This window comes from Moschus berezovskii, chromosome 19 (genome assembly GCF_049115385.1).
Source record: "Moschus berezovskii isolate FMDL1 chromosome 19, NW_MosBer_1.0, whole genome shotgun sequence".
Lineage (NCBI taxonomy): Eukaryota > Metazoa > Chordata > Mammalia > Artiodactyla > Moschidae > Moschus > Moschus berezovskii.
The window spans coordinates 46,768,681-46,794,845 of NC_142478.1; the positions used below are offsets into that span (position 1 = coordinate 46,768,681).

At 42.0% G+C, this 26,165-nt stretch overlaps 1 protein-coding gene across 11 annotated transcripts in view; it reads right to left on the minus strand.

The window, feature by feature from the left end:
- Window positions 1-5,726: 5,726 nt before the first annotated feature.
- Window positions 5,727-26,165, minus strand: part of GUCY1A1 (guanylate cyclase 1 soluble subunit alpha 1) — a 72,059-nt gene continuing 51,620 nt past the window's right edge. For all 11 annotated transcript variants that reach the window (XM_088828056.1, XM_055404811.2, XM_088828054.1 and 8 more), the window contains 3 exons: window positions 25,417-25,560; window positions 20,098-20,252; window positions 5,727-13,235 (listed from right to left, as the gene is read on the minus strand). In XM_088828056.1, coding sequence (XP_088684182.1) covers window positions 13,034-13,235; window positions 20,098-20,252; window positions 25,417-25,560 — 501 coding nt within the window. In that variant the 3' untranslated portion in view covers window positions 5,727-13,033. The remainder of the gene's footprint in view (window positions 13,236-20,097; window positions 20,253-25,416; window positions 25,561-26,165) is intronic.

Genomic DNA, 26,165 nt, shown 5'->3' on the forward strand with positions numbered 1-26,165 from the left:
CCAGTGAGCTGAGTCTGAGTGCAGTGTCTTCAGGACCTGGGTGGTGTCTCTGACTTCAGCAGCCGAAGGCATCCATTCTGCACAGGAAAAGGCCGAGGAGCCTCTACAGCAGAGAGTGGGAAGACAGGCAGTTGTGCAGGAGTTGCAGGAGCTGCAGGAGCTGGAGCCAGGCCCTGCGGTGCTGATGGAATCAGTCAGTTTAAAGGAAATAGTGATTAGATCACAGTCAGGGTTGTCTGGCAGGAAATGGCAGGCCCAAGAATCAATACAATTTAAGGCATTTAAAACAGTTTGAAGAGCCGCACGGGGCCTGTGCCCTCATGAGAAAGGCTCCGGGCAGCTCTGGAGAACAAAGACCAAGAATATTCTTCCTTTGCTGATCTGTGGTCAAGGTGGCCCCTCCCTGGGGACCAGGATCATGGCCCCCTTCTACCATCGTGAACCTGTGACCTGTTTCAATAGCTGTGACTTCAGCCTTTTCCCAGTTCTCTCCTAATTTAGCCCATACCATTCATCTGGAAAACTCAGGTATAGGAAAGACAAGGGTATGTTCTTTAATAAAACTTAGAGACATGAGTTCTATTCCCCACTCAAGCCTGGGTGAGCCGCTGAGTGGGGAATGGACCAGCAGATGCTCCACCAAAAGCTCTTCATCCCTGTGATCTGGAACTGTCACTCTGGCAAGGGGACCCAGGCAGCTGAACCAAAGCTAAAACAGAACTTTCTAGGTCTTCTTGTTAATATCTGGGCTGCCAACAGATTGAAGTATAGTAGATTTACAATGCTGTGTTAGTTTCAGCATTGCGTGTGTACAGCACAGTGATTCAGATACACACACACATATATTCCTTTTTCAGATTGTTTTCGCTTGTAGTTTACTACGGAATACTGAATATAGTTCCCCATGCTATACAGTAGGTCTTTGCTATTCATCTATTTACATACAGTAGTGTGTATCTGCTAATCCCAAACTCCTAATTTATCCCTCCCCAACCCCCTTTCCCCTTTGGTAACCACAGATCTGTTCTCTATGTCTATGAGTCAGTTTCTGTTTCATAGGTAAGTTCATTTGTGTCATATTTTAGAATCCATATGTAAGTAATATCATATGATATTTGTCATTCTCTTTCTGACTTACTTCACTTAGTATGATAATCTCTCTGTCCATCCATGTTGCTGTAAATGACATTATTTCATTCTTTTTGTGACTGAGTAATATTCCATTGCATAAATGTGCCACCTCTTCTTTATCAATTCATTTGTCTGTGGACATTTAGGTGGTTTCCATGTCTTGGCTATTGTAAACCACGCTGCTGTGAACATTGGGATGCATGTATATTTTTGGAGTACAGTCTTCTCCAGATATATGTCCAGTTAGTGGGATTATATGGTAGCTCTACTTTTAGTTATTCTGTTTATCCTGTTCATTACCCAGGAAGCAGCCCACAGGAGGTGATTACTTTCTTCAACCAACTGACGTCAGTAACATACTTCTTTATTAAGGTGTATATATCAGGAGAGGTGATGGGGGTGGAGCCAATAGAAATTTTAGTCTGTTTTTGAGAAGCCTGCTCTCATGGTATGCAGTCCTAGGTGCTTGTGGGTGACAGGAACCATGGAAAATCAGCTAACTTGACCATTAGCACAATTCTGCAATAAAACTAGATAAAAATTCTGCAAATAAACTATAATCTAACATTTGTTAGATTATAAATGTTCCCCAAACCTGAAAACAGTATACAGCTTCTTTTCAAGGGCTATAATAACGTGACTTCAGTGAGCTGATCTGCTTGGAACTTCAGCATCATGACCTTAAAAGGTGTCAACACTGGTGGTGTCAAAGTCTGATGTGGCCTGTCTGCCAGGACTGGGGGAGGGGCGATGCACTGAGCCAGTAGGCAATCTCACCAAGAGACAGGTGGGTCTATTTTTGGCAGGAGTCCCAAGCCTAGCAGGTGGGGGGAATCTCTGAATCTGAGCTATGTTGGGGCCTGACCTACAATAGCGACTATGTTGTGTTTGGTACAATGACACATCCAAGTGGTAATGGTGGGAATCTGAGTGATCCAGACTCATTCATCCCCAGGAGTCTTGTCACTATCCTTGGAGAGCAGGTCCTTAGTGTAGGCATTTACACAAATTCAAACAGCATCAACAATTGTGATTCATTTCCACAGTCAGGACCCCAAATAAAGGAGCCTTTAGCCTGTGGGTATATAGTTTTTGAAGGATGTAGGACATGAGTATAACCCAAGAATAAGCAAAAATAGAGTAGGACTCTGGGTTTCAGCTCAGCCAATCTGTCAGCAAACCAGGCCCAGACGAGTTAGTGGTCTCTGTGCACCAAGGGCTCTGCTGAGCCAGTAGCTTTGGGGGGAATAACGATGCCCCCCAATTCTACAGCTGCTGCCTTTTCCTATAAAGCTGAGATGCTGCAGGGTTAGGCAACTACATTCTTAAACAAACCATTTCCACTTACTGAGTGAGGCTGTGGGAGCTTCCCACCTTGTTAATCACTGAGACTGAGTCAAGCTGTCCCCAGATGGAAGAGCAGGCCGGAGAGACAAGCACAGTCCTTCGGATCAGGCATTCGGTTTTGACCAAAGCCTCAGAGCAGCCAGTTAGGCTAGACGGTGGCAGGGCAGGGGCGGGAAGGGGTTGTCATCGCTGTGAGGGAGATGACAGGTCTAAACCCCAAGAGGGACCTCTGGTGAAGGCTGATTTCCTCTGCCAGGGGCTCTAGTCACCAAAATGATTAGACCAGAGTCCTGCAGGCTGAAGACTTCAGCTCCTCAGGTCGTGGGCTCTTGTTTGGTCAGGAGCATCTCCTCAGACACCAGGAATCAAGGAAGCAGGAAAGCAGAAAGGTCACTTCCAAGTGGATACTCAGAGCTGTAACAGTACTGGATTAGCCTAAAAGGTCCCAAACACTTTGCTTCTCTTGTCCACTATGTGATGTGTGTGTGCTAAATTGCTGTCATGTCCAACTCTTTGCAACCCTATGGGCTGTAGCCCGTTAGGCTCCTCTGGCCATGGGATTCTCCAGGCAAGAATACTGGAGTGGGTTGCCATGCCCTCCTCTATGGATCTTCCCGACTCAGATATCAAACCTATGTCTCCCATATCTCCTGCTTTGGCAGGCGGGTTCTTTACCCCTAGTGCCACCTAGTCTAAATCCCATTAATGTAATTCACATGCCCCATCTCACCAGGGAATGAGCTAGGATGTGACTTATAAACATAAGTCACATTTCAGTTCCCTCCTCCCTTCCCACTCCTCCTACCCAATATTCAGGTGAGTGCTCATGACCTGTGATCCCATCCCAGGGCAGAGAGACCTTGACCTCATCCTTGTCTTTCTACTTAAAGCCACTGAGGCCTGAGTAGGAGAGGTCAGGGAATGCAGGGTTGGGGGCAGGTGGGAGGTGGCTCCCACCGGCTAAGTGAGGAGCCTTCACATTTAATTTGGAGGGAGCTCTTGGCTCAACACCCTGGAGCAGAAGTTGGGGTCCCTGGGCTCACACCGTCCATCTCAGCCGGGGGACCGTGGGCTAGGCAGCCTTTGCAACACTGAATTCCACAGGGGGGTGTGGGGTTCACTCACTCCAGCTGATGAGAGTGCCACTTGCAAGGCAGCAACTTCTTTTTAAGGAGATTACTTTAATCTGGGGCATGTGTTGCCCTATTTCCAAGAAAATATCCTTAAATTCTTTCCCAGCTGACACGTGAGGCCTAGGGTGTCTTGTCCCTTCCATCACTTGCTGGTGTCAGTCTCCCCAGTCACATTAATCAGCATTGTAACCCAACTGAGGGCACAAAATGTTCAAATACACAACCAAGCCTACATGAGTTTTCTGGGGCTGCTGCCGAAACAAGTATACAGGTGCTTAACAGCAGAAATTTACTGTCCCCAGCCCAGGAGATGAGAAGTTCAAGACCAAGGTGTCAGCAGCTTGGTTCCTTCTGACAGCTGTGAGAACTACCTGTTCTTGTGCCTCTCACATAGCCTCTGGTGATTCTGGCAATAATTTGTATTCTTTGACTTGTAAAAGCATCACTTTGATCTCTGCTTTCATACTCACATGGGTTCTCCTAGTGTCTCTCTGTCCAGATTTCTCCTTTCTCTAAGAACACCAGTCATGTTGGATTAAGGGTCTAGTCTATCTGCCCCATGTGACCCCATCACAACTAATTACACCTGCTCTGACCCTATTCCCAAATAGGGACCAGGGACTTCAACATATGGATTTTGAGGGACACAGTTCACCCCACAGCAATGCCTTCTCAATGGTTTCCATGGGAGTTTGTGTGGTTTCCATGAGAAAGAACCAAGCTCACTTTTGGCAGCCATGACTACTGAAAAATTTCATCGATCCCTGTCATTTCTGCAAAGATCTGCGGTTCGCGTGAAAGTCTGTCAGGAGAGCTAAGCCTAAGAGTTCCCAGGAGTTGCATTCTTCCCTAACAGGCACGATGCTTCCAACATAGCACACGCACCTCACAGGTGAACTCGCCAGTATTTCAGTGATTCATCTGGTTTCCGCTCACAGGGCATGTGATCGTCTTCCTTTGTGTTGCGTGTGAACATCCATTTCCGTGAACGTGGTCTGAAGAGGCTGGAACCTTGCTCTAGTCCAGGACTGTTCCTAGTACTGGTTATGGTGACAGTGTGGATTTGAGCTGACAGCCTGACTGGGGAGAAAGTTCTCACCCAGAGGAGTGTTGCAACAACCAAGTCACTGTTGAGACAACTGAACTTGAACCTCCTGCCAGGTACTTGACATGAAACTCCCCACGAGCCTTCCTCACTAGCTGACAAAACTTAGAACACTTATCACCCTGTGGAACATACAACTTGGTCACCATCATTGCTACCACATCCCATGGACTCTCCCTTCAAGTCCCATTGATCAGCCCACAAGACCCTCACCTACCCTCTTCCAGGAAGCCACGTTTTCCATCAGCCTCCCATCCTCACTGCCAAACTGTCAAGACTACAAAGAGTGAGATTTTACTTTACTTATGAGTTAACAGGTTAAATTGCCATGGTTTCATGAATTTTGGAAGAAGACACACGCATTCTCTTGGTCAGCGACAGAAGACTTCATGGATCACAGTGATGCCAGCAAAGAGAATCAGTCTTGTACTGGCTTCCTGCCCCCAACTCCATTTCCACAAGACAATGTGATCTCTGCATACAGTGGTTTGAGTTATAGGACAGAAACCCCCAGCTTAGGAACACAAATGTTTTATAATGGGTAGTAACTGTGCCTGCCTTTTGCTCTGCAGGAAGGCATTATTGCTATTTTCTAAGGGCGCTTGTACAAACATCCTTGAAAAGATAATGTAGAACGAAGGCAGTCAGTCCTTCTATTTCTCTACAAAATGCAAGAGAGTGATGGAAAAACATCTAGCAGCATGCGACCAGGACAAACTGACCCAGAGCTGGTGCTACTAACCATTACACTGCACTTGGATAAGCTGAGCACAGTTCTAGTCTTAAATTTAAGGTTTTTCTCTTTTTAAAAAAGATTTTGTGATTTGAAAAACTTGAACATGACTTTTGTCAGAAATAGGAGTTTTACATACCTAAAGAAATACATTTCAGTCATACTAGTAGTATGGGGGTTTCCTCTGTCTGAAACAGCAAGATCCACAAGAAAACAAAAGTATTAAATGTTGTTTTTGCTTAATTCAACAGTTCATTTTCTTTTTAAACAGAACTCATTTAACATTTTAAGATTTTTATTTAACACTTTTATTACAATATTTATGTGGCAGCAATATTTAACAAGCTTCTGAGACACAGGATAAGTTTCTGATAGATTTTGCAACTCTGCCAGAAGTAGAACTCAAAATAAATGTGTTATTTAAAACAACTGTGAAAGTAATAATAAAAGAAGTGTTGTAAGTATTAAGTAGGTTTTCAGTGCAAGGCTCAGTGGCTCTCCTATTTCACATACAGGAACAATGAAAAGAAGTACTTAAACCAGAAAAAAATTGCTAGATACTTAGAGCAATGCACAGTTACCAAAAGCTTGAGAAAATACATTGAGAGATATGTTTAATATTTGCTAAAAAGAAAACTTTAGTTGCTCATATGCGAAGCCCCATGAATCATTCCACAGAACCAGGAGTGAAAGAACTTATTCCCTTTGTGCTCCAAAAATCAACTGGTCACATCTAAGCCAAAATTCACAGACTACTGGCTCTTCATTCTCCTCTCATTCCAAATAGGACTTGCTGTTTTCTCCCTTCTAGATAATAAGTTCTTAGTCTGAGGGTCTCTGCTACCCGACTGGGGTGACCCAGAAGTACATTCCAAGGAATCCCCAAACCTCTGGAAATTCACATCAGTCTCGGGGTATAATAGCATGCGCACATGCTTGGGAGGGTGATGGTCTTATCTTTTATCAAGTTCTCAAAGTGATTTGTGACTCAATCAAAGGGGAGACCCACCAGCCTGTTGTAACAGTTTCCAGAGTAAAATATAAAGACAATTCACTAGGGTAAGTGAAAAAAATACTATAATTTCTATTTATTTTCATGCTCTTTAAAGATAAGCTTACTATATTGTAGTATATCAGATTGAGAACAGCATATTATACTAATCATAAATATTAATAATACATATATGATAACATGTATTTTTATGGATTCATAATATATTGTCAGTTTACTAATTAATCAGTTTATTAATACTGATGGTGTGCAGAATCCAAAAGGTTGGCGAACCCTGCTTGAAATTAGGGATTATCAAGCTGTGTCATAGGATTCTGCGGGGCATCTTTAACTTACATGTGGGAGGAGGTGAAGGAACAGAACATTCTCAAATACTAATATATTTTTATCCACTTCAATTTTCCAAGATACAATTTATTTGGGGAAGCAGGCAGCTCACTGTGATTGAACAACTTCACCGGCCACCAGTGCTTCCAAAGTCACAGAACTTCTTGAGCCTCCTCACTGTGACTTCCCAAAAGCCTTCAGCTTTACCTTCTTCTTGGGTATGAAATGTGTTGGAGTGTCCAACTTCTACAGCATCTTTGTTTTGCTTTGCTTTGTTTTAGTTTCTCCCAAGACTACCTCACTGCTCTTTCTTCAGTACAGATGGGTTTGGCAACATTTCAGACTAAACAAACATCTTAGCTGACAGTTTAAGATTTGGGCATTATGCAAAGCCATTTTCTGCCAAGTCATTTTCTTCCCAATCTGTAAGGTTTAGTTGCAATTTAATATTTTGACATGAAATACTTGAAAAAACTGAAAGGCAGCAGACCTTTATCACAAATCTTCTACCAAAATTTCTGAGATTAAGTCCTAGATCTGCAACTTAAATGTCATCCCAATTTCTATCCCATCTTCCTGACACTAAATTTATTATGATGAAAAAGAATTTGCATTGATAATAAAAGAAGCCTGGCTTTTAGGATATCATTTTTTTTCTTTTGCTTATTTTTTTTCTTTTTTTTAAATTTGGAATCTATGCATTTATGAAACCTATCTTTTTATTTTTTGCAGGCACTGAATGCAGGAAGAATATTAATAGTTTTAGAGGTAAAAGCGTGTGGACTGTGTGAGCTGGTCAAAACAGATGCATGTGTGACAGGTCAAGGGCAAAGCTGCTTCAGGAGAAATATAGGTGGCACTAAAGTGTAGAATGTTGCAAGAGTGCACATCACCAAGTGAGCGCACATCACATAAAAGAAGCATTTAAAGGCAGCCACACTTCGCCTACAATCTGGAATCAAACACGCAAAGAGCAGAAGGAAACTGAAGGCAACCTGACTGCAAAGGGCTAATCACTTCCAGAAGCTCCCCGCCTCTCACACTGGGAGGGATCCTCCCCCTTCTCAGGAGAGAACACAGAGTTTTCCCAGGATTGGAGCCGAATTCCAGCAGAGACTGTACACTTATAAAGTCTGCTGAATAAAGCAAGCTGTCCCTGCTTTTAGCCTGTGTTTAGACCCAGGGGATTGCACTTCCCTAGCATCTCTGCAGCAGTCTCTGCAGGTTTGGTTTTGCAGGAAATGATAAGTCTGAACTGAACTGAACTAGTGCTCTCAGGAGTGGGGATGGGGACGTGCATGCCCCCCAGTCACGCCTCCCTTCATTCCCCCTTACCTTGCCCAGCAGCCTGCTCTGTGTCCACAACTGCTCCTTACCTCACCAGAGCTGCCCTGGAGGGTCTGGCCATGTCACAGACAGGTAATTTGGAGAAAATGTTAGTAGTAAAAAAAAAAGAAAACCAACTACTGGAGCAACCATTCCTTCTTTCCCACCAAAGGGTGTGAAAGACAAGTGAGAGTGACATGAAATTTCCAGGCCAGGCATCCCAGCTTTGTGGCCATCCTTGTGGTCCTGCATCACTTTCTTCTGAGACACAGATGGAAGCTCATTTAGTCATCTGTGCAGGTAAATTCCATCCTCATCCATGCTACTTCTGGCATGCTTGCACAGACTCCTATCTCAGCATCACATTTCTTCCTTTGCGCTTGAAGTGGTTTGAAAACTGTTGGGGAGGGAAGCAGAAGCCAATGGTCTGCTTGTTTTGCTTCTTTTCTTTTTAAGCCATTTTGAACAAAGGGTTCCATGGAAGTGAATAATAACTAATAATAACAATGATTAACAATCATAGTCACTCTGACAAATGGTCATTCTGTCCTTTTTCTCCTCCCCACCTCCACCAGCTCAATCCAAGCACCTGAGGATGCAGAGTGCACCCTGCACCCCAAGCCTGTGTGTCTGTGTGTACACGTGCACTTGCCTGGCAGTCCTTCCCTTGGTCTGATGAGCTACTTCCTCGAAGACCAAGACCCTTCTGCAGGCACTGAGTCTCCTCCTTCGGGTTCCATGGCATTTTGTGATTATTTTTCTTATGTTCACCTTCCAATTTTCTTTCTTGATAAAAGAGGCCTTACTTGGAATTCCAAAAACAGCATTATATGTTTCTGGCACATAGTAGTCATTCAGTAAAACATGAACAAATACAAGAAATGAGTTTCTTCAGTGCTAGGTTCAAAAACTTTGTGTTTTCTTACAAAGTCCAGATGGAAGTAGAAAGAGAAGGAAAAATGGGAACAGATCTTTGAACTCTATGTATTTCACTTTGCAGATATCTCTGGGAGACTTCAAGGGAACTCTGTGCTCACTTGAGAACTAAATGTGACAAGCGAATTTATTCTGTGTACTGGACACAAAGTAATGGGACAAGAAGTCATGGAAACAACAGAACAGAAGAACAGCTCCTGGAATTCTCAGGAGGAATAGGCATCTGGGGACTCAAATTGTATTACAGAACGGTTGACTTGGTGGTAAGATTCAGCCCTCAACCCTGCCGGAGACCCTCTGCGTCCACTCTTTCTCCATTCTCAACTCCACACCAGGCTCAAGCTCACCCCGTGTTGGTCCCTCGCTTTCCTTGTGAACTCACCCTCAAGCTCTGTCCCTGGGCACCTTCAGCAATCCAGACCTGAATGTGTCTCTGACAAGTACATACTCTAGAATTGATAAGGCAGAGATGAGAAAGGGATTCCTCCAAGTTTTTAGCATGTTGAAGATTTTGAGTGCATTCCGTCACAGAAATGCTGTGTGTCCATCTGATTACATAGCATCCCACAGTTAAGGAGCCTTTGCACACTGGGCTAGGTAATCTATAACAGGTGACTGAATATTTTTGAGAAAACACATTTTAGTAACTTTTTCTTTGGATAAAATATCAAACTTATGGAAAGATTGCAGGAATAGTACAAGGGATTCCCATGTAGCTTTCACTCAGATTGCTTATATTTCCCTTAGATTGTTTCCAACAGAGTCTGGTCAATAGAACATGCTGGTCATAGCAAGTACCCTCATTCAACAACACAAAAGACAACTCTCCACCTGGACATCACCAGATGGTCAATACCGAAATCAGCTTGAGTATATTCTTTGCAGCCAAAGATGGAGAAGTTCTATACAGTCAGCAAAGACAAGAAAGACCTGGGGCTGATTGTGGCTCAGATCATGAGCTCCATATTGCAAAATTCAGTCTTAAACTGAAGAAAGTAGGGAAAACCACTAGGCCATTCAGGTATGACCTAAATCAAATCCTTTGCGATGATACTGTGGAGGTGATGAATAGATTCAAGAGATTAGACCAGGTAGACAGAATGCCTAAAGAACTATGGATGGAAGTTGGTAACATTGTAGAGGAGGCAGTGACCAAAATCATCCCAAAGAAAAGGAAATGCAAGAAGACAAAGTGGTTGTCTGAGGATTCTTTACAAAAATAGCTGAGGAAACAAGAAAAGCAAATAGCAAGGGAGAAAGGGAAAGATATACCCAACTGAATGCAGAGTTTCAGAGAACAGCAAGGAAAGATAAGAAGGCCTATTTAAATGAACAATGCAAAGAAATAGTGGAAAACAATAGAATAGGAAAGACTAGAGATCTCTTTATCAAGGGAACATTTCATGCAAGGATGGGCACAATAAAAGACAGAAACAGTAAGGATCTAACAGAAGCATAAGAGATTAAGAAGAGGTGGCAGAAATACACAGAAAAACTATACAAAAAAAAAAAAAAGATCTTAATGACTCAGATAACCATGATGGTGTGGTCACTCACCTAGAGTCAGACATCCTGGAGTGTGAAAAGTGGGACTTAGGAAGTAACAGTACGAACAAAGCAAGTAGAGGTGATGGAATTCCAGCTGAATGATTTCAAATCCTAAAAGATGATGCTGTGAAAATGCTGCATTCAATATGCCAGTAAATTTTGAAAACTTAGCAGTAGCCACAGGACTGGAAAAGGTCAGTTCTCATTCCAATTCCAAAGAAAGGCAATGCCAAAGAATGTTCAAAGCTATGATGCTGAAGCTGAAGCTCCAATACTTTGGCTACCTGATGCGATAAGCTGACTTATTGGAAAAGACCCTAATGCTGGGAAAGACTGAAGGCAAAAGGAGAAGAAGGCAGCAGAGGATGAGATGATTAGAGAGCATCACTCACTCAATGAACATGAAATTGAGCAAATTCCAGGAGATAGTGGAGGACAGAGGAACGTGGCATGTTGCAGTCCATGGGGCTGTAAAGAGTTGGACATGACTTAACAACTGAACAACAGATTGTTTATATTTTCCTTCACTGGTTCTGTGTGTGTACATGTGTTTATACACACAGAGAGAGAATATTTTTTGAATTCCAATTAACTTACAACTTTTGGAACGTAAATTATTAGCAAATTTGGGTCTGCTTAAACATGTGATAAATAACACATCTTAAGCTTTTTAATTTCCCTTAATTTCTAATATTTTCCTTGGGCTCAGTTCCAGAAAGAAAAATATATTTAAGTCTTGATTTTACTTTTAAATTCTTTTATTAACTGCATATGCTTGTAATATTATAACTATATTTTTCCAAGTCCTGTGATAGTCCCCAATAATAGGATTGGCGTTTAATGAGCCACATCAGTGCTTCAAGACACAGGATCATTATTGAGTAAATAATAATTATTGTAATATATATAATAATACACAGGGATGCTAAGAGACCTATCAGAAATTATTGGTGTTCCTGAGGTCGCCATGGACTAGACTGGGGACCAATGGAGATAATTTTTAAATTTTTAAGCTGAATTACTTCTCAGATCCACAAATAAGAGTTTGCTGTATCTAAAGCTCTGCTAATAGTGACTTAAACACTTTTATGTTCCTCTTTCTCTAGCTTTGAAGCTGTATTCACTTAAAAATCAGATCTTATCTCCAACCAAACTCTGTATGTTATTTAGTTCAGCAGAGATCTTAGACTAACATCACTAAAAATAAAAGTTTATGTTCCAGAAAAATGTTTTGAAAGTTCCAGAATGAAATCACAGCATCATTTTCTTCATCAACATTAACATTCCCTTTAAAAATATCATTGAGTTATTTCACTAGAATACAATATTCACAGATGTGTACTTAAGACAAAAGCTTGATTCTGAGGCCATATATACACACCAAAGTGCTCGACACAAATACTTAAAAATAAGCTATCAGCAAAAAGAACAAGTCTTATTTCCGACTTCTGAACTTAGATTTTCCTAATGCAACTTTCTGTGGCTCAGCCTGGCAATGGAGGGTGTCTGCTGAAATAGGTCCAAATTAACCCTGTGTGTGTAAGTACTTCACTTCTGACTTCATGGCTCGCTCCCTGAATGCTGCCTTTACTCCATGTTGCTTCAATTAAAGTAAATCATAATGATATTATTGCATTTTAATATAGGCCATAACCCTCTTTTACCCTGAAGATGACACAAAAATGAATTAATAGAAATGAAATAGCTATTATGAATTAAAATAGCCTTTACCATGTATAGACTTTTAAAAATGTCAAAAAAGGAAATACTTATCTTTATGACATATTATGTTGTAGAGAATATTTTTATAAAATCATCTTGATATTTACAGGAGAACTACTTTAAATTCATATTGCATCTAACCCATAATGGCTTATTTTCTTTAAGAAAAGGAAAAAGAAGAAAGTGCAACAGGAAAAATAAAACAACTCAGTCTATCTTATTATATATGCTAACTGTTAAATGAGGAAACGTAACAAAATGTACAGTTGAAAGGTTCAAAGAGCTTATGGTATTAAGACTATCGTATCTATTCAAAAAGCATTTTTAAGGCAACCAACACTACCACAAGCACTTTGACAACCAGGGCATTCGGCCAGGGCAGGATACGCAGACAGCTCACCAGGTGGTACAGGTCACTACGTTACCTGATTTATGTACAAGGTGCTGAGTTCTGAGTACAGGTAATATTCTTATATAACAGAAATATCCCCTCAAAGTCACTTTTTGAGGTTTCTTTGTTTTTCACTGAAAAATTGAATATTGAAGTGAATACATTTTTGTCATGTTAAGTGGAAGGAAAAGTAGATGGTGACTTGGCTCCTGAAATGTTAATACTGGTCCTCAGCTCACCACTATGCCAGTGTGCTCTCAGAGGGTCCACTCACGTTCCAAGGAGTCAAACCCCAAAGGCTAACAATCAGGTGTGTGCTTGGTTAATCTATTCCTGATGCTTTGCCTAAAAAATTGGCATTGGCTTCCTCAACATCTTTTTTCTGGAACCATGGCTTTGAAGTTGTTCCCTGTTGATACGCTTCCAGAAAATGACAGATCCCAGGGATGTCACTAGGAAAGTTTGGTGGAAGTTCTTCCCTTGATCGAGGTGTAAACACAAAACCAGGACAGTCCTTGAGTAATCTGTAAAGATTAAAAGGCAGATATTGATCATAAAACTCAAGATTGACATAACTGTCTAGTCAAGAAAAGGTAACATAACTAAGGGAACATTCCTGAGAATGTTGATAAACCCACTATCTTCAGTGTGATTGACAGAAAAATCCTCATGATATTTACAAACACATTGTTCTCGAAGAATCAAATCACAATAACAGGAAGTTCCACCAAATAATGGATTCCACTCATATTAGGAAAAATAACTATAAAATATTTTTGTAAAAATATCATCCATAATCTATACAACAGTGCAATTCATAACAGTGGGAAAACCCCAAATGATGCAAAGTCTAATAATATAAGAAAATAATATTATAGAACTGAAGGAGTTGAAAGATATAAGACACTATATCCATTCATTTTGTAAATATTACTGAGAAATAATCATGGGCAACAACTTTTGAAAGAAAAGTTCTATATAATATATACACACACATATATATGTGAAAGTCGCTCAGTCGTGTCCACCTCTTTGTGATCCCATGAACTATACAGTCCATGGAATTTTCCAAGCCAGAATACTGCAGCAAGTAGCTGTTCCCTTTTCCAAGGGATCTTCCCAACCCAGGAATCAAACCGGGATCTCCTGCATTGCAGGCAGATTCTTTACTAGCTTAGCTACCAGGGAAGCCCTATATATATGTATATACACATACATATATACATACACACATAATGTGAGAATGGGGTTTTCTCAGTGACTCAGTGGTAAAGAATCTGCCTGCAAAGCAGGAGATGCAGGTTCTGTCCTTGGACTAGGAAGATCCCTTGGAAGAGGGCATGGCAACCCACTCCAGTATTCTTGCCAGGAAAATTCCATGGAGAGAGGAGCCTGGTGGGCTACGATCCATGGAGTCACAAAGAGTCAGACACAACCAAAGCAACTGAGCACACACACAAAATGGGAAAATAACTTTGGGATCTCTTTGGATAAAGTTTTTATGAATTCTAGGTTAGTAGGACTAAAGTGAGGTTTAGTTGTATATATGGATACTCTACTATCTGATATTTGCAATATGTTTTCTTCTTAAATTCTTAAGAATTAAATTTCCTCTTAAACTTAGATGTTCTACCAGCTTTTATTATTTGCTTCATTGGTCCATGAGGATAAACTCATTTTAAATTCTAATCACACTGATTAAGTTACTGGCTCCTCTTCCCTTTTGCTTCCCAAGGTCTCTGTCAAATGCAAACTTAATAAGCATCTCTCTGATCTATTATTCAGGCCATGGATGAGAACAAGCTCTAAACCAGCTTCTACAGAAAATTACTCATATCTTCTCTTCCACTCCCCAGCCTGCAATGGGATATCTAAATGAAAAGAGTGATGATATTGTGCTAAAGTTCGGAACTATGATGCTCTGTATGTACTGAGGAAAGGGCTATATCGACATGAAGGTCTCAAGGATTACAGACCTCAGACAGAATACATGAGAGTGTTCAATTAACTAATTTTATAAGTGCATCAATAAATACGTAGTCTGCAAAAGAATAAAACAAGTGAAATGATGTTTTAGTCATGGATTTGTAAATATTTCAAGTACCTATTATTTATAAGGCATAGTAGTTGGTAACATAGTGTGAAAAATTACAGAATTCCACAGTATTGAAAGGGTAAGCTTCAAAGTGTGGTAGATCTAAGTTTGAATAACAGCAAAGATGTCAGATTTCTAGTCTTTAAAAGGGAACTATAATAATACAAGGGGCTTCCCTTGTGGCTCAAATGGTAAAGAATTCGCCTGCAATGCAGGAGACCTGGGTTCGATCCCTGGGTTGAGAAGATCCCCTGGAAATGGAACCCCATCTCCAGCTTCCTCTCTTCCATCCTTTGGAGAAGGGCATGGCAACCCACTCCAGTATACTTGCCTGGATAATTCCATGGACAGAGGAGCCTTGCAGGCTACCATCCATGGGATCGCACAGAGTCAAACACGACTGAGTGACTAACACTTTCACTTTCATAATAATACACGTCTCTTAGGACAGTTATGAAGATATTAAATAAATTGTTTAAACAAGATTTATTAATCATCAATTGGATGTCACATAACACCTGCCATATTTGTAACAATAAGTTTGATAATATCAGGCACTGGGAAATAGAAACCTTCAGACACAATGGAACACAGATGGTTCTGGACAGTTGAGTAATGCTGAGTAAAGCTGAAACTGAGTAATGAAGCTCGCGATCTGGGAATATCATTCATAGGTATATTATCTAGAGACATGTGCATAATTATATTTATCAAATCACTTTGCATAATAATGAAAAACTGGCTATCCTGAAATTAACCATGGACAGAAGACAGACTGGCTTACTTATATCCTAGAATACATATTACAACACAGGCACATCTGGTGATATGTTAGATTTATCTCTGACCTGCCTGGGAGAACTCTGCAAGCCAATTAAACCATGGATAGGGTGAAACCAGTCACTGTGTAGTGTTTACACTTTAGAAATGGTAAATGCTGGAAGTCAGGGAGTATCTACTTCACTTTTCAAGCTGGTTGACCAGGTTACCACTGCATTTGGAATATTTTAACTAAATGAACTAGATTTATATGAACTGGATTTACATTTTATCAAGAAAAAAAATCTCAAAAACATAATATTGAATGGATTCAAGGCAAGTTGTAAAAGAATATGGACAGGTTGAGTGGGAGTCTATTTTTCTCTGGTTTTATTTTTGTATCTGGTGCATTTAGAAGTGCCTTTAAAGCAAATCATTAGAATGTATTAAGAGCCTTTCTTAAGATCACACAGCTGGTAAGCCCTGTACTGGGGAACGCAGGACATGTATTCTGACTACAAATCCCATGCTTTTTAAAGAAACTGATCGCCGAAGAATCGATGTTTTTGAACTGTTGGAGAAGACTCTTGAGAGTCCCTTGGACTGCAAGGAGATCCAACCAGTCCATTCTAAGGGAGATCAATCCTGGGTGTTCATTGGAGGGACTGATGCTAAAGCTGAAACTGCAAAACTTTGGCCACCTCATGCGACGAGTTGACTCACTGGAAAAGACTCTGATGCTGGGAAAGGTTGGGGGTGGGAGGAGAAGGGGACGACGGAGAATGAGATGGCTGGATGGCATCACCGACTCTGTGGACATGAGTTTGAGTGAAGTCCGGGAGTTGGTGATGGACAGGGAGGCCTGGCGTGCTGTGGTTCATGGGGTCGCGGAGAGTCAGACACGACTGAGCGACTGAACTGAACTGAACTGAACAGATAAACAATGTCATGGAATTAAAAATGTTCATTAAATCATCTTTTTTAAAAGGTCCAAATTTATAAGAAAAACAGGTTGGAAATATAAAACCATTTAGATGAAAGCTTGAGGAAAGAAAGATCTGAGATTAGCAGCAACAGTCCCAGGGCAGAGGCTCACATGTGGAAGGCGGTTTTCTTACTCCCCCGGACTGCACACCATGTCCTCCAAGTGGCTGCATCAACTCTCCTAATTCTGTCATTTGCCCTTTACGTTCCTTGTTCCCTCATGGAATCCAAGTCCTGCTTCTGAGTCACCTCCGGAGTTCCTAGGTCAACCTTCCCACCCACAGGGGTGGCTCCATTATGCCCCATCTGCCAGTTTTGTCTTTAATGATCTTGGATCATCACACACTCTTCTCATCAATCCACTGATCCAAAACTCAAATGATACCAAACCTAGTCTCTGTGAGTTCTCTGCACTTCAGTAAAAACAAATAAAAATGCAGGAAATTGTCCCCAAGACTAAAACTCCTAATGACACTTAAAAGAAAGGAATGTATAACTGCTATTACATTGCTACTTCTTAAATTACTGATTAGAATTTGGAAACAGAAGTTTGAAGGTAGTGGATATTTTTGGGTATGGGGATATAGTCAGTGTCCTAAATGTACATGTTTCATAAATATATCAAGGAAGGTAAGCTTCCTAATATTATTTTGTTGAGAAATACCATTCCAGGATTTAACGTTCTATCATTAAAGCTCTGCAAAGAAACAATCACCTTTTATAACTGCATAAATTTTCATAAAATCTACTCTTGTCCTCAACTTAACCTTTTCAGGCACAGGGATGAGCTGAGATGACCACGTGAGGATGTGTCCAGGGCAGGTGAGGAATGTCTCCCTGAAGAGGTGACATCTGACTTAAGATCAGATCACGAGAAAGAGGAAAACAGGAGCTGACCCAGGAGAGAAAGGGAAAGTAGGCATCCTCCATTCAGGAATCAGTTTAGCAAGTCTGATGAATAAAAATGAGGCTGGGGTTGCAGGAGATCCGTGAAATAGGAGAAAGTGGAAGAAAATGAGGTGGTAAGAGCTGATGTGACTATGACCAGAGATACGACTTGAGTCTGTGGTTACAAGTCTGATTTTATTCTGGTTGCAGTGGAGGCCACTGGAGGGCTTGTAGGGCAGGGATGCCAGATCAGCTTATGGTTTAGGAAGAGAACTTGGCTCTTGTGTGGAGGATGAGCCAAGGAGGAGGCACACGAGATACAAGAGTGAGGGTGACACTGGGCTGGGGTGGTGGCATTGGAGGAGGTGAGAAAGGCTATGTGCAGGACACACGTGTGGAGGCAGGGGTGGGGCATGATGGGGAGAAGGGAGAGGTCACTCTGAGGTCCCTGGTTTGAGTAACTAGGTAGACACTGCTGCCCTTTAAAAAGACTGAGTTTCGTTGGGTGGGAAGTAGATTTTATCCACATGGGGGTGGGGAATTGGAAGTCAGTTGTTCTAACATGATCACATTAGCCATCTAGTAGGTCAAATAGTCATCCGAGTAGAAATACAGGACAGAATTATACGAGTCTAGCTAGACATGACTGAGCGACTTCACTTTCACTTTTCACTTTCATGCATTGGAGAAGGAAATGGCAACCCACTCCAGTGTTCTGGCCTGAAGAATCCCAGAGACGGGAGCCTGGTGGGCTGCCGTCTATGGGGTCGCACAGAGTCGGACACGACTGATGTGACTTAGCAGCAGCAGCAGCAGCTCAGTGGAGAATCATGAGTCAGGCTAGAGATAAAAGTGGTAAACCATAAAATTTCGGAAACATGAGAATACAGACATGGCTCTGGGCAGGACAGTTTTCCAAAGTTTGGTGCTTTTGAGACAGACTGGGATCTGGGATGCTTTGCTGCGATGCTTGCACCTGGACAAACTTCTCCTCCAGCAACAAAACAGAAAGAAATTGTGGGAGTGAAAATAACTATGTGCATATGCAGCTGGAACAAATTTTGGACCAAAAGATACAAAAAGACCAAAAACCCAACTGCCACTTCTGAGGAGCAAAAGCAGGGGATTGGGAGTAAAACTAGGGTACTGCACATGCCCCCTGCACTCAACACCACCAGAGGGATGGGGAATCCACCTAAGCTCCCCTCTTCAGCCAGACCCCTGGACACACCCTACCCTCACCCCGTAAAGGTAACTAGCTTACCCTCCACTCCAGGAGCAAGCAAGGGAGACTTGTTGTTACTTGTTCTCACTCCCTCCTGCTGCTGCTGCTGCTGCTAAGTCGCTTCAGTCATGTCTGACTCTGTGCGACCCCATAGATGGCAGCCCACTAGGCTCACCCATCCCTGGGATTCTCCAGGCAAGAACACTGGAGGGGCCCCAATAAAGCCTTGCCTAAATTTTCTATCTGGCCTCTAGTCTGTTTCTATTGATTAAGGATGCCAATAACCTGGTGGGGAACGGTTTTGTGGAGACAGCAGCAACCAAGATAAGGAGAAGGCGCAGCCACAAGGGAACCTGGTGAATCTGTTGTCACAAAAGCCTGAAGAAGAAGATATTCAAAACATCCTGAGATGGTGAGGAAGATAAGGAGAGAGACCCGACCCTGAGTTTAGCAAGGGGCGCCCATGACCCTGCTGGGAACCGTCAGAGTGGTCTGTGAGGGACAAACACTGACCAGAGTGAGCTTAAGAGCAAGGGGAGGCCCTGAGTATAGACGACCTGTGTGCAGAGTTTTTCTGGAAAAAGACCAGGAACACAAGGAGACAGCAGAGGCAGTCTTGGAAACAAAACAAAGATGCTACCTTTAAAGAGGTAAGTAAACAGATATGACTGTATTTTGATGGGAAGAATCATTTCACTGAAGGAACTGATCATAGAGAAGCCTGATATTTTCAAAAGAAAATGTTAGAGAGGACAGCAAATCCGGAGCAGGGCTGTCAGTCCCCAGGACAAGAACCACACACAGTCAAGAGTGCCAGGGAGCCAGGTGCACTGGATCTGAGCATGAAGCTGGCGCGGTTCTTAGCAGGTTTCAACCTTTCTTGTGCAAAACAAAGCAAGGTTTTCAACTTAGAATCAGGGCTGGAAAGGGAAGCTGTTAGGAGTAGAAAGATGCTATGAAGCCATCATAGAGAATAGTTCACTTGCTTAGATCTGGAAAACCTTTTTGTTCTTCAAGGATTTCCATTATAATTTAATTTTTCAAAGCAGATAAAATGTATACACACCTGGCACATGAATTAAGGGCATTCTTTTCAAGGACCATGCCCATCAACTTGTGTGGTCTCTATAACTCTGGTCAGTGTCAGAATACCTCCCAAGCCCGTGAGAAGGAATACATTATTACCCTTAAAGGGTAATAACGGGGGAGATAGGATATACATTGAGAATGACAGCCAGGCTACAGGTATCTCAGGAGGGTCATTCCCATAGTCTAACAAGTAGTTTAAAAATAGTTAAAATGAGGATGACACAATTATGGCTTTTCTCTAATATTATCTAAGCAAGAAAAAGTTACAAAGAATGAGACAAATCAATGAACAAAAATGACAACTGCATATAAAAGAGTACATTTCAGGCGCTCAGTGGCATCATACCTGTAAGTGGTTGGGCTGACGTTGATTTTCCGGGGGACACTGCACGATTCAAATTTGTTAGCCAGGGTGACATTGTTTCCAAAAAGGCAGTAACGAGGCATTTTAACTCCAACAACTCCAGCAAAAACTGACCCAGAATGCAGTCCAATGCGCATCTGAAAGCGAAAAGTAAGTCAGTGTTCTCGCCATTGGAAAAACACTCCTGTCAGTGCTGTTTGTGGACCTGTTGAAATTATTAAACTCTTCGCTCTTCCTACACCTCCTCCTTCCTCCAAACCTCCAGCCGATGTTCCTCTACTCCTCCCTTCCAAGGGAGAACCACGAGTGTGGCATCAGTCACCCCTCTTCGCTTCTCCATGAATGCACTTGGGTTTAATCACACAACGTGTAATTCACCCGTCTTTCCTATCTGAATCAAAGCCCCCCCACGAACCGACCACAGTCGCCATGGTGACCAGACAAAGTCTCTGCGGGCTGTTTACATGAACCTGCTCTGTCCATTGGGTGAGAGAGACAGGACTTCTAGAGCCCAGAAGCTGTTTCCCAAAACACGGTCACTTCTCAGGATATAAAGTGTGGGTGTTTAGGTATTTTGCTCACAAGAACTTTATGCCAGACACTACCTCACTATTCAAATGACTAACCCGGGGAGAAAAAGAATTGTAATATTGAAGCAGAAAATGATAGAGGAAGCAGAAAGCTGGCGTTGCTGAGTCTGGATCGCAGCGACTATAAACACTTCAGTCAACAACATCTGGATCCATGGAAAACAAGAGCCATGCCATATCTGGGTATGAGAGGCAGTCAGAATACACTGAGGTGAATGTTTAGGATTTCTGAAAGCTACTGATAATTTGGAGAGCAGTTAAGACAATGTTTAAACTGGGATCTTTTAGACTGAAAACTGGCTGATCTTAGAGGAGGCACAGATTTTTAAATCACTGCTACAACGAAGCAGGTGAGAGTAAGGATGTTTAAGATGACAATCAGACACCACGTTTGCTATTTTCAAATTCTATGTTCAGTTGACCATTTAAAACAAGTTCCATTAGATCCCTGTATTGTACACAGAGGCTAAGGACTTAGTCACTTAGATGTAATTCAGAATACAGGAGACTCCAGATTTCCCAAGTTTTATGGCTAATTTCAGACCTCTTCTAGGAACTTCTGAGAATCATCTGTTAAACCATGAATTCTGCAACATTTTTAAACAAAAGTACTACATCATGAATCAGGGGATTTGTATTAGAAACCAAAATTCGGCTAATAGCTGGCAGTCTGACTTTTTTAATCTAAGTATACTTGACTTATGATATTATTTTCAGATGTACAATATAATTGTTCAATATTTTACAGATCATGCCCCACACAAAGTTATTATAGAATATTAGCTTTTTTTCCTGTGCTGTACATCACATCCTGTAACTTACTTATTTCATACCTAGTGGTCTGTATCTCTGACCCCCACTCCCTGCCCTTTCCCTCCACCTGCTTCTCACTGGTGACCAATGGCTTGTTCTCTGCGTCTGGTTGTCTGCCTTTCTCTAAATTTAAATATTTCCCTTGTACTCTTTCCTCACCTAAAAAATTCAGGATTGGATTACTTTTAAAGTCTCTTCTTCATTAGTTTTACTTTAAGCACAAAAACATAGATTTCTATTGCATCTGGCTTTTTCTTCCTTAGGAGAATACGGTTCTATACATAAGCAATTAACAAAGAATAATTTAAACAAACCAAGAAAGGTGACAAAAGGCTATCTTCTGCTTATAAATACCAGCATGCTTTCATAAGTTTTTATTTTCTTTGGGCACTTTTCTCATTAAACCAGTTTCTCCCTTGTACCTCGTTATTCTAGCTTTTAATAGGACAAGTTCATCATAGTGTTTTAATGTTTCTATTGCATAATTAATATAGAAATACATCCAAACAACACAGACAAGGCCAAGGTCCTTTGCTTTCTCCCCTCCCTCCCTCCCCCAGCCCTGAATTGTACTCTTGACTCCAAAGCTTTATCAGAGATCTTGTAAATTTACAAGCACAAAAATGGTCCAAAGTTTGAGGTGCCCATCATGCCCCGAATGGAAATCTGCTGGGGAGTCTCCCATTCAGGGCCACTTTAGACGTAGCCCTTCCACACACTGGCTGCTGGGCTGGGAGGGAGGCTCCCAGAGCATACAGTAAGTGCAGTCTGCACTTCCTGACTCCCACTGTGTTTCCCAGCCTGGTCAAGGTCTCCATCCTAAGACAGAATTCACCTGCAGTCTTCCAAGCCTCAGCGGGTGGGTGTTAGTAAGGAAATCCGTAGAATAACTGAGTAGACAGTTAGTACACATGACATGCTGGAGAAAGTCATAGAGTTTGAAAACAAAAATATTTCCTATTTTTTCACTGTGATTCCATTTCATGGGGAAGGAGGGTAAGAAGGCATAAAAGCCTGGGCTTTGCAGCCAGAAACACACAGCTTCAAATCCAGTAGAGTCTTGACTGCCCTTGTCCATCACTGAATTGTGGATTCCTCTACAATGTGGTTCAACTATATTATACATTACATATACTACACATATTTTAAGTAAAATGATGTTTAAGTCACAACTGCTCCCGTGACACACATTAGTGTTTTTTTTTCTCACTACTAAAAATAGTCTGCACTTTTGGTAATTCATGAGTAACCCCTAAGGCCATCAGAAATTTCCTTCAGTACAAATAAAAAGGCATGTTTAAACCTGAATTTATAGGTCAGTAAAACTTGCCTGGAGAATCCCAGGGACAGAGGAGCCTGATGGGCTACTGTCTATGGGGTCGCTCAGAGTCGGACACGACTGAAGCGACTTAGCAGGAGTAGCAGCAAAGCTAAATTATTATTACCTGGGTAACCATCTTTGAAATTAGCTATAAATAATTTTTGCAATTGCAAAACTGTAAAAGTACATTTCTACAAATGTCAAAAATCATGGCACTAACACCCTTCCCCAAACATACACATCTTAATTATAGAACCCATTTAAGTGGAGATCGCTGGGTTTATTATTAATCCGGATATTTTATGTATTCACTTTGATGCTATGAGATTCCTCATCAAAAAAACAAAATATAATTATCTTCTAAAAAATTATAGAAATTAACCATCTGGAAAAGTCAGACACTGTGATGCTTTTAAAACACAGTAGAGAATTGTTTCACACTCTTCCTACTGCAACCTGGCATCTATGTCTTCTCCCTTCGAAGCAGGCTTAAGGTTGCTTTGACCAATACAATGGTCGTGTCACCATGTATCTCCTAAGGCCAAGGTGTGAGAGGCCATGCAGCAGATACCGACTTTGTTCAGTGGACACCCACCCCTAGGTAAGAAGTGTGACCGTCCCGAGGCTTCCCAGCTGGAGCAGGACATGTAAAGCACTGGGCTGACAGTCCCAGCTGGGTCCACCCTCTGCCATGCCCAACCACAGACCCAGGCAGGTGAGATAGGCGGCATCTTGAAATGGTCCTCTGGTTCAAGTGATGTAATCCCAGCTACTCTGCATGCCCTCAACCACTGAGAATTCCCAGTGGAGGTACCATATACTCTGAGAAATGACAAGGTATTCGTGCTACGACTCATCCAAATTCCACTGCACAGAATCAATGCATCGCAAAAGCTCTGTGGTTTTACACCGCTAACTTTAGGGAAGCGTGTCACACATATAACACAACTGGGACGACCATTCTCTTAGAAAATAGTTGTGAAGGCTTACACATACAGCTTCTATTAATATTAACATTGGAGAGAAAAAGAAAGTGAAATTTAATGGCTCAGTCATGTCTGACTCTTTGTGACCCCATGGACTGTAGCCTGCCAGGCTCCTTTGTCCATAGCATTCTCCAGGCACGATGCTGGAGTGGGTAGCCATTCTCTTCTCCAGAGGATCTTCCCAACCGAGGCACTGAACCGAGGTGTCCTGCATTGCAGGCAGGTTCTTTATAGTATAAGCCAGAGCTCTGGCTAAACTTCTTTTTCCTCCTTCTCTCTATATTTTATATCATGCCAGATAGGATTCCATATTATTTCAAAGGCCCATTTCTGAAGGTCATCAATTGAGGACTGTTCTATAAAAGTTAAGTGACAGATTCACTTCAAGTGGGACAAATAAAGATATCTGTTCATGTGTTATCTATTAAATCTATGTCGGGCGCATTAATTTTATTTTATCATCTGCAATAAGACATTATTATTCTGGGATTTATCTGGCTTATTTAGAAATTTTGGAATTTTATGTGTCCTGGAAAATATTGCCAGATTACCAGTTCACATTCATTCTAGTAAAATTCCTCCCCTGCAGGGCTCAGAAAACCAAAAACTACATTTTTCAAACTCCCTTGAAGTTTCTAGATGTACTGAGGTTTTGGTGAATCAGACGCCCGTGTATGAGCTCTGGGAACCTGGATTTCTGCCTACACTTCCCTTTTGAGCACAGCAGAAGACTATGTGCTCCCTCTCCCAGACTGAGCAGGGAGCCTGGTTCCAGTCATTCAATTTGTGAGAGTCATGATGCAGGATTTCCACGTTGCTGATGCAATTACAGTGGGTGCAACTCTGCTGTGCAGCCAGTAGTGGAGACAGCTACTTTCCGAGCACAATGGTTTCCTGGCTGGCTGAGGCTGTGTAGTTCTAGAACCAGCTTCCAGATCACAGAGGAAGCCATGGTTCTGAAGCATGGCTTTAGGATCCACTCTTTGAGAGCTCAAGTCATGGATGGGTTCCTTGGTCCTAGTGATCTGTAAGCCACTTACAGATTTTCTGCTGCTTCAATGAGCTGGAGCTCTACTCTATGTAACTAAACCCTGATGGATGTACCATTCTACTGATAACTAACTGTATGGGAAAAGCTAATTAGCCAAGCTGGTGGTGGTCAGGCTCCCTCACCCCATGGCCTCTCACTCTGGCCCCAGGGGCTGTAAATACATGGTTATGTAACAACTGAGATAACTTATAGCACTGCGCATGCATGTCACAATGTACCCACTTGGGCACGGGCCACTTCTGTTCTGTAAACATATAGAAATTCCACCTGAAAAGTCCTTGAGGCCCCGTTATGGCCACGGTTATGGCTGTGTCCGCTGGGTCAACCATGAGAAAATACAGCTTGTCTGCTGCTATGGCTGCTGTGCCAGTCAGGAGAGAATAAACATGTCTGCAGTTCCTACAGCTCCTTGACTTTCCTTCCGGCTTTCCCGCTGGCACCTTGCCTACCTTGGGTTCAGAGAACAGTGAGATACAGCAAGACTAACTAATCAGCATTTACTCTCGTGACATCTCCTTCACAACACGTGATCAGCCTCACCTTGATGGGTTCTCCGTGGGGAGACACGACTTCATGAGAGAGCTCCATCATTTTGAGGGCCATCAGCGCGATCTGAACAGCGTGGGTGTCACTCTCTTTGTGCAAGCCCCCGGCCACACAGTACGCATCGCCAATCGTCTCCACCTATGCACAACAGATTCTCCACATTACGAAAAAAAAAAAAAACCCAGGAAGCATCACAGTGTACATCATAGAGCAGAAATTATATCATGAAGCAGAAATCTCAGCTTCATGGGCCAATGAAACATCAGAGTCAATCACAGACTCTTGGAAAAGGTTTTTCTTTCCAGGAAACTCACAAGGTTTCTAAGCTGAGAGGCAGCACCCTGCTGTGAATACAGTGTCAGGAGGGGTGTCTGCTCCCAGACTTGCCACTGATTTCCCCACATCATTGCACCTCTTTCTTCCTGCGCCATGTAAAATGGACTTTGTAGAAGCAAATGATATACTTTGAATATATTACAATATGTTTGCGATATTGGATGATATATCCTCTCAGCATAAAATACAGTGCTTTGAACAAAGTCACTACTGAATCAAGATCCTATGAATATAGTTAAGGTTAAAACTGACATTGCAACTTTTCAAAAGAACTTTTGGTGCTGTCATAGCAATGATAAACTGTCTACATGAATATTAATCATAAAATACAGAGACTAAGATGTCAAGTGGGAGGCAGAGACAGTGGTGATTGGAAAGATATCGGAAATCAATCTCTTCTGTGAATT